Raw genomic sequence first — 14,601 nt, 5'->3', positions numbered from 1 at the left:
AGCAGGCTCCCCGCCTCCCCTACAGAACCTCGGTCGTCATGGGGGTGACAGGTGGGAGCCCGCGGCCCCGGGGGGCAGGCCCTGAGGGTCGGCAGGGCGGGGCCCAGGGGCGGGGAAAGTGAAAGAGGGCGGGGAGGTGAATCAACTGGGCCGCTCCGCTGGCTCTTCCAGTGCCATGTGCTGGAAAGGGGGTTCGCCAACCAAACCCCTGCCATGCTGCCGGGCGAGTGGGCGGCTGGTGCCTGATTTCCACACCTAGCTTCCTCCCGGCACCGTGTGCACAAAATAATAAAGGCGGAGGCTCAGCACCTTCTTGGAGGGGCCTTAGGCCCCCGGATGGGGTAATGACTTGTGCTCAGGAAATAACCCATAAATTATCCCAAACTGCAGAACATCAAAAAACATCGTGTTCCATTGTCTCTGGTTGACGTTTGGTGGTTTTGCAAGAGGGAGGCGCCATTTTTCAACAAATACTGAGCTCTTCCTTGTGCCTTGCACTGTTCTATGCTAAGATCATCAAGGAACAAATGTAGCGTTACCCCTCAGGATCTCCCCTTTTCCATTATGGGTTCTGATCCCCATCGAAATGGGGGCTTTCTTCTTGGGACCTTCACAGGAAGTCACAGACCAGCGTTTAAAATGTTCCAAGGATCAACAACTAGAGAACATTTTCCTCCCAATTCAAACTCAACGGGTAAACAGACTTACTCTTGTGTACCTGAAATTGCTCTTTGACATATTTTACACCCCATGGGGCTTATTTTTGTGCTGAACCCTGAGGCCCTGAGTCTGATGAGTTGGTTTCACAGTTAAATGCAGATTTGTTGTATTTGTCACAGATGACACTAGAGATTTGAGTTGGGCTTTCAGGCACCATTTTGTCCGAAGAGGGACTTTCCAGGTATAGGAAATAGCAAAAGCACTGAGCCATGATAAGGTCTTCTGTGTTCAGGGGTGATTTGGACTTGGGGCAAAGAGTAGAAAGTTAGGATATCAAAAGATAAGACAGGTCAGACCAGGCAGAGTCTTCAAGGCCATACTAAAGGCTGAGCCTGAATGGAGGCAGGTGTGAATGACTCTGGGGTCATTGAGAAGGTCAAGTTAGAGGGGAACGTGGTTGCATTGGAGGCCTAAAGAGATTTCACACAGACAGTGTAGTGGTTAGCCTGTCAGACCAGGCAGTAACCCTGCTCTTCATAACTGTGTGGTGTCTTCTTCCATGAGAGGAGAGGAGAAACTGCCTGTGCATAGGCTGTCAGTGCCGATTAGTTGCATAAAATTAAACACCAAGTGCCAGCGGGCAGTAAGTCCCAGGTCTGTATTGACTCTGTATTAGAAGAAGAAAAGGAGTGGAAAGAGGGGTGCATGTGTACAAGATCGACATCAGGGGAGGGGCAGGAGCTGGGGAAGTGCCGGGATGTTAACAAAGAGCCCAGGTTTCTAGATTGGGTGATAGGATAAAAGATAAGTCAGTCGGGGCAAGACAGGGAGAGGAGGGAATAAGAGTGAAAGGAAAATAGGGGTGAGGCATGAGAACTGTGTTGGCCATGCCAGAGTCTGGACACAGTATGAACTAGAGGTGAAAAATGGAGGAGGAACAACAGGGTTTGGCAGGGTGAGAGAATAAATTCATTCCTTTGCAAAGACATTTGCTACGCATTCACCTCAAGCCTGACTCTTCTGGATATCACCCATATACCCTACTCACTCTAACTGAGGGTCAACAAGGGGCCTGGTGCCCAGAGAGAGGGCTATGGAGTTGGGCAGGGGCTACTGGAAGAGAAGCCTTGAATCTAAGACCCGAAGGTCTCCAGGAAGAGGTGAGCCCTGAGAAGCATTCCAGAGAGAGGAGACAGCTTCTGCCCCAGCAGTGGTGTTGGCAAGGTGAATATGAGGTCCCCCGATGTGCAATTAGTGACTGGCGTCTGGAACTGAGGGGACAGTAGGAATAAGAAATAGAGATTTGAAAGTCTCCTGTGGTCATACTTCACAGATATGACAAGGATAATGGATTAGGAGCAATTTATGCCAATAAATTTTACAATCGAGATGAAACAAATTCCTTAAATATACAAATTCAAGAAGAAACAATCTAAGGAGTTCTGTATCTTTTTTTGTTTTGTTTTGTTTAATTTGTAATTACACTACCTTCCCACAAAGAAACTCCAGGCCCACAAGATATTAGAAAAATCATACAAGCATCTCAATAAATACAGAAAAGATAAACATCCAATCCTAACTAAAAACAGCAAACTAAGAATAATAAAGAATTTCCTCAACCTGATAAAGCACATCTATGGAAAAAGCTCTCGATGTGGCACTATAGGATTAGCACTGGACTGTTAACTACAAGGTCGTGTTTAAAACCCACCAGCTGGTCCTCATAAACCCTATGTTGTTGCTATGTACCGTGGAGTCAGTTCCGACTCATAGCGACCCTGTACAGGGTTTCCGAGGCTGTAAATCTTTATGGGAGTAGAAAGCCTCATCTGCTCCCGCAGAACAGCTGGTAGCTTCGAATTGCTGACTGTGAGATTAGCAGCCGGATTCGTAACCACTATGCTACCAGAGCTCCTTCATAAACCCTATAAAGGGTCTAAGTTAGAACCGACTCAACAGCACTTAATAACAACAACAACATACTTAATGGTGAAAAATTGAATCTTTTCCCCTAAACACAAGGAACAAAGTAAGAATGTCTGCTCATCACTTCTAGTCAACATTGTACTAAAGATTGTTACTATTGCAAAAAAATTAGAGGCATCCAGATAGGAAAGGAGTCCTGGTGTGGGGCAGTAGAGTAAGCGCAGGACTGCAAGGTCGGTTTGAACCACAAGGTTAGCTGTTCAAACTCACCAGCCACTCCTCAGAAACACTATACTGGATCGCTATGAGTCAGAACCAACTTGATGGCATGAACAATTAAAACAACAGATAGGAAAGGAAGACAAAACTATCATGATTCACATGATTATGTAGAAAATCCTACCCAAAAAATGCTGCTAGAACTAATGTCAGCTTGATTTGTGGGACTGTGAGTCACAACATCAGCAGTTCAAACCTACCAGCTACTCCTCGGAAACCCTAAACAGATCGCTATGAGTCAGAACCGACTCAACGGCACTTAACAACAAACAATATACACTAGCAACAAACAATTGGAAATTGCAATGATTTCAAATACTGCAGAATGTCACTGGAATCCCTATTAAAGTTTTCCAAGTCAGGCACAGAGGTCCAAGTGGAATCAACCTCAGATATTTTCACGGACTCCTTAGTTGATGCCACAATCATTTCTCCTGTCTATATCCAGTTGCTGTTTATGCAGGAGTTGAGGCTACGAATGCTGTGTAAATTGCCCAGGGAAACGTAAAGCAGACGAAGGAAGGCTCTGAGGTCAGAAGCCTGAGTAATAGCAGCACTCAGGGCAGGTGGAAGACATGAAGAAGAAGTAAGCAAGGAGCATGGTGGTCAAGGTAGAAAAGTGTAAAGAGATGACTGAGCTGCCACTCGGGAGCCTGTGCAGAGTGATGCCGCCCCAGTCCAGCTACCCGGCAGATCCAAGATCCTCCAGGCCCAAACTGGTATACTGAATACTGAAGCATCTTATTGTTATTCTTAGGTGCCACCAAGTCTGCTCCGACTCAGAGTGACCTTGTGTACAAGAGAACAAAATGCTTCCTGGGCCCGTACCATCCTTATAATTGTTGCTAGGTTTGGGCCCACTGTTGAAGCCACTGTTGATCCATCTTACTGAGGGTCTTCCTCTTTTTTGCTGACCCTCTACTTTACTAAGCATGAAGTCCATTTCCAGAGACTGATCCCTCCTCATAGCATGTACAAAGTGCATGAGATAAAGTCTCACCAGCCTTGCTTCTAAGGACCTGGCTATACTACTGCCAACATAAATTGGTTTTTTGTTCTGGCAGCCCATGGCATGCTCAATATTTTTTGCCAATAACACATTTCAAATGCATCAATTTTTCTTCAGTCTTTCTTATTCATTGTCCAGATTTCACATGCACATGAGGTGATTGAAAATACCATGGCTTGGGACATGCATCATTAGTCTACAAGGTGACGTCTTTGCTTTTTAAAACTTTAATGAGGTCTTTAGCACCAGATTTGCCCAGTGCAATATGTCATTTGATTTCTTGACTGCTGCTTTCATGAGTATTGATTGTGAATCCAAGTGAAAGGAAATCCTTGACAACTTCTGTCTTTTATCTATTTATCATGATTTTGCATATTGGTCCAGTTGGGAGGATTTTGTTTTATGTTGAGGTGTAATCCGTCCTATAGGCTATAGTTTTTGCTCATCAACAATATGCACTTCCAGTCTTCTTCGCTTCTGACAAGCAAGGTTGTGCCATCTGTATATTGCAGGTTTTTAATAAATCATCCTCCAGTCCTAATTCCACTTGCTTCGTCACATAGTCCAACTTCATAGGTTATGTGCTCAGCATACAGACTGAATAAGCATAAAGAAAGGATACAACTTGGACACCAACTTTGCTGATTTTAAACCACATAGTATGCCCTCCTTTTGTTCAAACAACTGCCTCTACCAAGAGGTAGTACAAGTTCCACATAAGCACAATTAAAGGTGTTCTGGAATTCCCATTCTTTGCAAAGCTATTCATAATTTGTTGTGATCCACACAGTCGAATAACTTTGTATAGTCAATAAAGCACAGATCTTTCTGATATTCTTTGCTTTCACCCAAGATCCATCTGACATCCCCAGTGATATCCCTTCTTCCATGTCTTCTGAATCTTGCTTGAATTTCTGGTCATTTTCTGTCAATGGACTGCTCCAACTCTTTTTGGATTATCTTCAGCACAATTTTACTTGCATGTGGTACTAATGATATTGTCTGATCATTTCCTTATCCTGTTGAATCACCTTTCTTTAGGATGAACACAGATATGGATCTCTTTCAGTCAGTTGGCCTGGTAGCAGTCTTCCAAATTTCTTAGCATAGACAAGTGAGTGCTTCCAACATTACATCCATTTGTGGAAACATTTCAATTAGTATTCCTTTAATTCCTGGAGCTGTATTTTTTTTTTTTTTGCCAGTGCTGGACTTCTTCCTTCAGTGCCATTGGTTTTTAATTATATGCCGCTTCCTGAAATGGTTGAACATTGACCAATTCTTTATGGTACAGTGACTCAGTAGATCCCTTCCATCTTCTTTTGATGTTTTCTGTGCCATTCAATATTTTGCCGGTAGAATCCTTCAGCATTGCAACTTGAAGCTTGAATTTTTTTCACTTTGGTTTTTTTCAGCATGAGAAATGCAGAGCATGTTCTTCCCTTTGGGTTTTCTAACACCAAGGTATTTATAAAGTTTTACTTTGTCTTTTTTAACCATTCCTTTATAAAGTTTTACTTTGTCTTTTTGAGCTGCCCTTTGAAATCTTCTGTTCAGCTCTTTTACTTTATCATTTCTGGGCATGTCCAAATCTTAATTCAGCCATGCAAGAACCCCTTCCCAGCCTCTATACCTCTATGTGGAGGCTACAGGACATCCTGGTACCTCTGATAGAATGAGCAATTCTTCCCAGCCAAGACTGTCACTTCCTACCAAACCCAGGGCACATGGGAACCCAGCAGTGTCATGATGCCTCACAACCAACCCCTGACCATACCTTGGGGAGCAGAGGATGGGATAGACTGGTATCTCCCACTCCTAAGGAATGAAGGAGACGCTTCTGCAATAAAAGACACAAGTCTCTGAGGAAGGGACTGGGATGGGACAGCCTCTTTCAAAGAGTTGCTCATTCTTCTTGGCAGAGGATGATCTGAGCTCACCTCAGACCAAGCACCTGGGGTGAGGGTCTTGGCCCAGAGTTCAGGATGGATGGCTTCAAGTGTATGATGGGATGAAAAGCCTGGAGAAGAGAGGGCTTCAGAGTGGGAGAAGCTAGATGGGAGGTAAACAGCAGATGTGGTACCTGTCAGAAAGAGTAGAGAAAGGGGACAGAGATGAGAGAGGTTAATTTGGGGGGTGATGGGTAGGACAGTCGAACCAGGCAGGGAAGTTAAGAGTTATTGGATTAAGTCCTGACTTCAGCAATTATCAACCATAAGACCTTGGGCAAATGTTGTTGTTAAGTGCCGTCGAGTTGGTTCTGACTCCTAGTGACCCTGTGTAAGGTTTCTAGGAGCAGCTGTCCGGCTTGAACAGCCTTGTGGTTTGCAGTCGACTACTGATCCTACAGTGCCATTTGGGCAAATGGACCTCTTCTCATTTTTTGTGTCAAATCAGAGGTAAAGCACACAAAGTGCTCAGTGCAGCATTGAAGAGATGGGACCTAATACTGTCACTCTTAGTCCATATGGAGGACTGCAAAGGAATAGAGTTGGAGGAAAGACAAAAGTGGAGGAGAGTTGATGGAAGATACGGCTAGTGCCTCTCATGAGGGGTAGAGGAGGAGGGGGCAGGATAGGGAAGAAGGGACAGAGAAGGAGAGTGGGTGTCCCCAGGCCTGCCCTGCAGCTTCCCTGCCTTTACTTTTTCTCCCTGTCAGGTGCCAATGGATTTCCCTGCTGTAGCAAGAAGTCGGTGGACATTATCGATACACAGTGAGAACAGCGTTCCCATCATTGTAGGACCTTTCTCCCACCACCACCCCACCCTCCAGAACTCCTAACCTTAACCCTGCTGTTGTTGTTAAATGCTGTCAAGTCGGTCCCAACAAATAGCAATCCTATATAGGGTTTCCACAGAGTGGCTGGTGACTTTGAACAGCCAACCTTGTGGTTCAAACCCATCTTGTGTTCCATTGCATTATCCTACAGAGCCCCACCAAGATTCCTACCCTTTGCTGTTGTTGTTGTTGTTAAGTGCCATCGAGTTGGTTCCGACCCATAGCCACCCTGAACAGGGTTTCCGAGGCTGTATATCTTTACGGGAGCAGAAAGCCTCATCTTTCTCCAGTGGAACAGCTGGTAGTTTCAAACTGTTGACCTTGCAGTTCACAGCCTGATTCATAATCACTACGCTAGCAGAGCTCCTTCCTACCCCTTGCTAATGCTGCCAAATTCCTCACGTACCCATTTCTTGAGCACTGGTTTTCAAAGTGAGCTAAGAGAACCTGTGGCACTGGTTCACATGGAATGCTTTATAAAAATGAAGATACCTGAGCTTTACCTCCAACCAACTGAAGCCCCCTTTCAAGGAGGTGAATAAGATAATAAGCTTCCCCCAAGCTTCCTAAACTCACTAAGGTTTGAGAAGACCACTCTAGAATTCTTGGTGAGGGTGGGGCAGCCACAGGAGAAAATAAGGTCGGGGGCATCTGTGCAAGGCAGGAGGCTTTGAGGGGCCCAGAGATTCCCCTTCTGCTGAGGCCACCCCACCCATCCTATAGAGTCCTGTCATCTCTTTATCTCCTTCTGTTTCAGGAGTAATTTGCCCCAATACCTGTTTGAGTCCCAACTGGCACAAGAGGAAGATGATATGGAGGTAACATTGGGCAGGGTCACCTCTTATGGAGAGGGTGGTAGGCAGAGGTAAGGTTATTTGAGATCCGTCTTCCCTAACTATGACCAGCCCCTACCCTTAATAACTTTGCCACCCTGGCATAAGGCCAATGTGGGCACACTTATATACACCCATCCTCATCACCTGTCCACATTGCCTCCTTACCCAGAAGACCTCTGCTAAAGAGGCAAGTGTGGAGGAGAAAACAAGCAGTATTCAGTGTGGAGGGGGGCCTCCGGGGCAGGGGCCTCTGGCTCTTGCTTCTTCAGCTTTCAGATGTCCCCTTTCAGCTGGAAGCTGAACTGCTAGAACATGAGACATCAGCATCCAAAGTGGACCCAGACATGGACCTGGACCCAGAGCTGGAGGCAGACCTAGAGATCAAACCAGAGTTCACAGTACTCCGTCCCAAGCCTGAGCCCTCACTAGACACAGAACTAGAGTTGAATTCCTGCGACGAAGCCATTGAACAGCAGATGTATGACCTGTGCAACCTAAGGTCAAACTATAGCAGCCACCTGGGCCCCATGGAGGAAAAGCAGGTATCCGACAACTACCGTTCCATCCATGTGCAGACCTCCAAGCATCTCTTCTGGGCAGAGAAGCACATTCAGGTCTCAGAGCACAGCATAGAAAGGGCAATAGACCTGGAGCCCAGCAAAACCATCACAGCCATACTGACCTCTAGCTGCATGGACCAGAAGTCTGTTGCCAAAGACATTCTGTGCTCAAAGAAGCAGCTTCAGAGCTCCAGTACCCCGGGAGCTCTTTCAGCCAGAAGCTCCCAGACACTGCTGTCAAGCCTTTCCTCCTCTCATCTCCCATCAGCCATTGGCTTGGCTGACTTAATCAACTTTGCATCTTCCCTGGTCATGGCATCCAGTAGCAAGGATCTGCCAAACTTGGAGCACTTGGTCAAAACTTCCTCCCAGAAAGCCATGGAGCTTTCTACAGAGCCCACCAAGAAACCTGCTGACCAGCCCACCAGGGAAGAACTGAAATTGGAAAAGCCCCCTGAGGTGCCACCCAAGAAGCCATCAGAGAAACCACTTGAAGCTGGAGAACCTCAGAAAGTTTGTAAGAAGGAAGGCATGACCTTCCCTGGTGCTTGCCTGGGCTTCACCAAGCCTGGGGTCAAGAGGACCACCATTGAAGGGGAAGTCAAATTTCTCCAGCCACCAGCCTTGGCTCCACAGCCTCAGGGAAACAGAAAAGAGTAAGTGAGGGCCTGCCCCAAAACAGCCCTGAAGCCACGGCTGTGCTAGAGCATGTAGTGCCCCCCACTCCTCACACAGGGGTTGGAATGGGCAACAGCACCATGAGGGGCAAGGCAGGGCCTGGGGAGGGCTGTGATGTGTCCACCTCAGTGACCTCATAAAGGTTGCTGGAAACAAGGTTCCAGTGGACTGTGGAGCAGTGCTAAGGCCAGGGCCAGAGGAGGGCTGGGGACCATGGAGGGTGAGCGTTGCAGGGCAAGGGTGGGGAGCTGGGCTCTATGTGGGAAGAACCATTCTAGCAATAGGATGCCTCCCACCCAGGAGGTAGATGGCCTTGCCCACATCAAAAATGTCTGCACTAGAGTTTATCCTGAGAAAGTCTGATTCCTCCAGCCCTGGGGAGAGCGGAGGAATGCGGTTTTCCAGCACCCTTGCTTCCTGGTGATGAATGGACACAGCAGAAAGCCAGCTACCCTTCAGGGTATAACAGGAGGAGACCCTCTAACCCCAGAGCCCCCCTCAGGAGATCTCCAGGCTCTCCCCTCCCCCCACCAGCCTCCCACTGGGACCCAAGTGACACTCTCTCTTTTGCATTGCAGCTCGGTGCCGGGAACCAAGAAAGGGAATCCATTATTGCTGAAAATCCATTTTAAGCTGTCATCCCCCTCTTCCCCACAGAAATGACTAGACAAAACCAGTAAAGCCTCCAGTGCTGGCCTGCCTGCTCAGAGCTTTTGTGCACGTGTTCCTGAACCAAGCCAGCACCCCTGGCTACAGAGCCCTGGTCCTGACATTTTTAGGGATGCCACCCCCATTTTTATCTACCCCAGTTCCAGAGGCCTTGCCTGTCCCCTGAGGACTCTGCCACTCCTGTCCCTTGCCATCTGTTTTGGCCCTGCTCACTCCCGGGGTAGCTCCCCTTCACACACACCTGCTCAGTCATCTAGGCCAGGAGGAAAGGCTACAGACTAGCCAAGGGGAAGGCCCTAGTGCCATCTCTGAAGCCTTGGTTCCTCAGACGATGAAATGGAGCTTCTGTGTCAAGGTCACCTGAGGAGGTGGTCCTTTGGGGGGTGGGGCTAGGTGGCCGAGAAGGCAAGTTATATGTGAAGAGAGTTCTTTCTGCTTCTCTCCACCCTGACAGCCTGGGCATGGGGAAGGGATGGTGTTTAGGAGCTTACGGGAGAAAGAAGCTGTCTGTGGTATTGGCCCTGTATGACTGAGTAGAGATACCCCAAAATGTAGGAGAGTGTTATATGTAATGGTGTACAGCCATGTGTAACCCAGACACATGCCCACACATGTACACACATGTACATACATGTACACAACGGTACATATACACATCAACTTAAACACATGCACACACAAGAACTGTGCACACAGCATACAAACACACGGTGCTGGGTTGGACACTGACTTGCAGACGGAAATCTGGGAGAAGGTGGAAGGAGCTCAGTGCTTTGTCAACTCAGTACACATTTTGGATCTCAGTTCCCCTGTTAAGTGAAAGCCCAGCCTTGGGAAGGGCTAAGGACAGTGATGTGCAGAGTGTGGGGAAGTGGGATTAGTAAGGGGGGACCAGAAGGAGAAGAGGGCAGGAGGCTGGAAGAGGAGATAAGAGGAGATGCTGAGGTATTAGAGAGGCTGAACTAGTAGCCCCCTCAGGCTGTTGGGACATCCTCTGCAATATTTTTAAAATCTGGTTTGTGAGTTTGCATTGCTTGGGGGAGGGGATCCTCCCTCCCTAGGGGAGCAGGGGTAGGGACCCCTACAGCGTGACCTTGGCTTGCTTGCTTGTGAGGGACTCAGGCCTTTTCTCTTTCAGAACTTCTGAGGTACTGACTTAGCATCAGGAGCCAAGGGTGTTTAAGGGAGGCAGAAACTTGAAGGTTGGAAGCAGCAGGTGTCCCCAGCAGGGAGGGGTGGACCTAATTGAATGAGAGAGTGCACCCCAAAAAAATGCTAAACCCACAACACAGCCTGGGTTGCAGCCCCCCGGGTCCTGGAGCAGATTCAGAGCCTGTGACTCTGCCTTCCAGGCAGCAGTGGCCAGAAGACCAAGAAAACCCCATCACCAGAGAGAAAGTGCAGGTGACAGGGCTGGAAAGGGTTCGTCCCTCATCCTGGGGGACACTGCCCTGGCCCCACCCCAGAGCCCCCTGGGGTTGAGGACTATGGGCTCAGCCTGGGTCCGGGATCCTGCAGATCCCCAGAGTCTGAGCAGGGAGAGGGGGCTGGGTCCCTCCGCCCTGTCTTCTCCCCTCTCCCAAGGTCTCCACAGAAGCCTCGAAGACTACTCCCGCGAGATCCAGGGGAGCAGAAGATGGACAGGGTGCAGAAGGGGAGGCTGCAGTTATTGACCCCAATGGAGCCAGCCACAGTGGCCAGGGCCACAGGGGCCGGCCAGCCCACACAGTGGGCAAGGAAGTTTAAGGGATTTATGACTACCGATCCCCTACAACCAAACCCAAGCATGAGGTCTCAGAGGTGAGGGCAGGGACTAGGGGTCAGACCCAGAGTACTGCATTGGGGGTAAGACCTGTCTGGTGCAAAAGTCTTTCCAACCTCTTCCTCATGGGGCAGCTCGACAGACGAGAACCTGCTGCCCTTGACGCCTGAGCAGCTGGCAGGTGAGGGCTGAAAAAATACATACGGGGTGCTCAGGGCAGCATTCTAAGTTTGGCTGGGGTCACTGCAGGAAACCAATGATTATTTTACTAGATTTTAACCTTTCCTCCATACCAGTCATCTAGAAGTCCAGAGTCCAGTGCTGTGCACGGCTCAGAGGATGTGTGTGTACAGGATGGATGGGAGAATGCATGAATGAAGATTTGGGGTGGATGGATAAATGTGTTAACAGAGTTGAAGGAAGGAAGAGGGAGAAAGGAAGGGAAGCATAGACAAAAAAAAAAACTGAGTCCTCTTAAGGGGCCTGTGGCTGTGGGAGCGGAAGGAGCCACTGCCCAAATGCCCCTCAAAAATCATGTCCTGTTATTAGCAGGGGCCCCTCAAATGAAAATCACTTTGTTCCTTAACGTCAGTGCTGGCTACATGGAGAGTTATGTAGCTCTGGAGTCAGACTGTGGGTTCCAAACCCCAGCGTTTCCCCTCACAGGTGGCACAGCCATGGACATGGGCTAAATGAGTGGACAACTAAAAGTGGACACAGCCACTGTTCTTTGAAATAAAAGTACAATGGGAGGGGGCAGGGGCTGGTTGAAGTGACCCATGTCCTGGGTTGTTAGTAAACTAGAGCAGGCAGATCTCACGATTCCGATTCCCATTATGTGAGGTTCACTTTGCTGCCTACCCACCTCCCTGCCCTCAGCTTTCCAGGATATCTTCAAACTGCTCAGCTCCAGTCCAGCAGGCACTGTGGACATGCGTAGCATGAAAGCTACCCTGAGCCAAGTGAACATCCAACTAAGCCCACAGGAGATGTGTGAGGCTCTCCGGCAGGCAGATTTGGATGGTAGGCGCCCCATCCCTATCCTCTTGTTTTCTCCCTCCTTCAGCCCTGAAGCATGTCTCCCTGACCCACAAAATCCCTGGCCTGAGCCTATTTTAAAGTTCCCTATTCCAGGAAACCCACCCATGGCTTCTAAACACTTGGCAGTGTGTTTACCCTCTTGTCTTGAGGCTTTCCCAAGGCAAGGGCTAGTTCTGCTCCACTCAAACTGGGGTCTCCCCTTGGCTAGAGACAAGACCTGATTCTATAGCTCCTGGAACTCACATCTTGCCAGCAAGCCCTTAAGTGGTGTGGGGGCAGACCTTCTTCAGGGAGGCACCATACCACACTCTACCCCTAGGTGACGGCACTGTGAATTTCAAGGACTTCCTGGGTGTCCTCACTGACAATCACCGCTTCGCTCAATGCTTGGGTGAGGGACAAGGCTGGTAGGGCAGTGGGGAGCCTGGCCTGGGCGGTCCCTCCTCACACACACCCTCATGCTCGGTTCCCAGGACGAGTGAGAAATAGTCGGCTGTTTGACCCCCAGGGCCTGCAGACCCTGTTATTTGAGATACTGCTCAAGCTGCTGAGCCAGGGCGCTGTGCCCTCCAAGTCAGTTCAGGAGGTGATGAGGTGGGCAGACAACACCCACCTTCAAGGCCGGGGAAGCGGGGAACAGACGCTGCCTCAGAGACGGAAGCCCTGGGCCCCAACTCGCCCCAGGTTTCCTGTCTTGCTGAAGGGGGTGGATTTCACCCCTTCTGAGATGGAAAGGGTGGGGCGGGGCAGCTCCTAAGGTAACTGCACCTCCTTCCACCTTCAAGCTACTACTCCAAGAAGCAACGGGGTCTGAAGCTGAACCCAAGCTACAGGGGGCAACCCCGCAGCCGCCCCCCGCATGTCCGCACTGGCATCTTTTTCTACTGCCAGGCCGCGCGCATCACTGGCCTCTCCACTGCTCAGCTCGCACGCTCGCTGCACAAACTGCACAAAGCGGGTACGCCCCCAGCGGGGCGCCGGAAGGGTAGCAGGAGCGGGGTGGAGCCTGAAGGAGGGGATCCTTCCAATCATCTTCCACCCAGTACCCATGCCTCGGGATCCTCTCCGTTGTCCCTCCGCAGGTGCGCGCAGCCCCTACTCTCAGATGCCGAACCTGACCCTGCGGACGAGATCAGAACGCAAGACCAGGAACAAAGCGCCGCGCCCCGAGTTCCCACTTCCACAACCCTACCAGCCCAGCCGCCCTAAGGGCCGAGTCATCCTGGGGCCGATCAGCCTAAGTGAGAACAGGCAGGAGGCGGGGCCTATGGGTCACGCAAACGAGGGGCGGGGAAGCCTGGAGCAGGACGGCCCCGTCTGGGAATAGGCGTGTGGCCTGTGGAGTGGAGGGTGGGGCTTGCAGACGGGGCGGGTCCAGAAGAATAGGGACCTGTAGAGGCAGTGCGGACAGATGGGCTTGATAGGTAGGGAGAGGAGGGACTGGCAAGGAGTGGGAGCAGAACCTGAAGAAATGGGGACGGGAGACAGGTAAAGTAAGCTGAGGGTGAGGGAGTGACTGGAGGGAGGCAGGAAACAGGGTTTAGGGAAAGGGCAAGGTGCACAGTGTCCTTTGGTAGTGCTAATCCACAGGAGGCACCACAGCATACTCCCTCCCTTTTCTCCCCCCGCAGGGTTCTCGGAGCAGCCACTAGAATGTTGGCGCTCCTTGAAGCTGCCTCCCTCTCCGCCAACTCTGGTGCAGAAGCAGCCCTTCTCCCCTCCGCCGGCTTCTTTGCAGAGGCCCACGGTGAAGAACTTGTACAAGTAAAGTGTTTCCTGAGTGACGAAACCAGTCTGTGCCGTGGCGAGGACGCGCGTCTTTTGCAAACATCTTTATTCATCTTGTACAAAAATAAGATCCATGGAGAATCCCCAGGGGCAGGCTGTGGGGCGAGATTGTACCTTATAAGTTATAGGCCAGACCCAAGCTAGGGCTAAGTATGGCTTTGGGGTGAGGAGGAGTGCTGCAAGCAGCATATGCGAGGAGACCTGCGATGCAGCCCCCGGTGGCAAGAGAGGGAAGTGCCGGCGCACAGTGAGAGGAAGAGGGGACTGCACCGCCCAGCCGAGCTGAGGACCACCTCTCCTTGCACAACTGCCTACCTAGGTCTCCCCATCCCGCACCCCGCCCCCGCCTGCAAAGTCCATCGGGAATAGCGGCTACAGCGAAAGGTCGGAGGTGACTTGCAGGGGAGGGCACGGAGGGCGCCGGCGTGCACTACGACGGCCTGTGTCCGAGCGGATGTACGGCTGGTTCCGCAGATCTAGCAATTGAAAAAATACACTATTGCCTTCAGGAGACTGCCCAGCGCTAGTTCCCCCACTCCCGAGCACACGTCTCATCCTTCTAGGGACCCAGGTTGTGTGAGTGTGGGAGGGACACTGTTTATGTGTACGAAACT

At 50.1% G+C, this 14,601-nt stretch overlaps 2 protein-coding genes across 2 annotated transcripts; both read left to right on the top strand.

The window, feature by feature from the left end:
- The first annotated feature begins 38 nt into the window (after positions 1-38).
- Positions 39-9,390, top strand: SPATA32 (spermatogenesis associated 32). The gene is made up of 5 exons (XM_006833718.1): positions 39-51; positions 6,534-6,588; positions 7,411-7,471; positions 7,759-8,705; positions 9,306-9,390. The coding sequence occupies exons 1-5, from the start codon at positions 39-41 to the stop codon at positions 9,388-9,390; spliced, it is 1,161 nt and encodes a 386-aa protein (XP_006833781.1).
- Positions 9,391-11,182: 1,792 nt separating this feature from the next.
- On the top strand, positions 11,183-14,474 carry LOC102823627 (EF-hand calcium-binding domain-containing protein 3-like). Its single transcript, XM_006833717.1, has 9 exons — positions 11,183-11,196; positions 11,293-11,339; positions 12,038-12,181; positions 12,519-12,590; positions 12,673-12,793; positions 12,985-13,157; positions 13,282-13,440; positions 13,831-13,946; positions 14,307-14,474. The coding sequence occupies exons 1-9, from the start codon at positions 11,183-11,185 to the stop codon at positions 14,472-14,474; spliced, it is 1,014 nt and encodes a 337-aa protein (XP_006833780.1).
- Positions 14,475-14,601: the final 127 nt, after the last annotated feature.

Source organism: Chrysochloris asiatica, unplaced genomic scaffold, assembly GCF_000296735.1.
Source record: "Chrysochloris asiatica unplaced genomic scaffold, ChrAsi1.0 scaffold00007, whole genome shotgun sequence".
Taxonomy (NCBI): domain Eukaryota; kingdom Metazoa; phylum Chordata; class Mammalia; order Afrosoricida; family Chrysochloridae; genus Chrysochloris; species Chrysochloris asiatica.
This window is presented reverse-complemented; position numbering and strand designations above follow the sequence as displayed.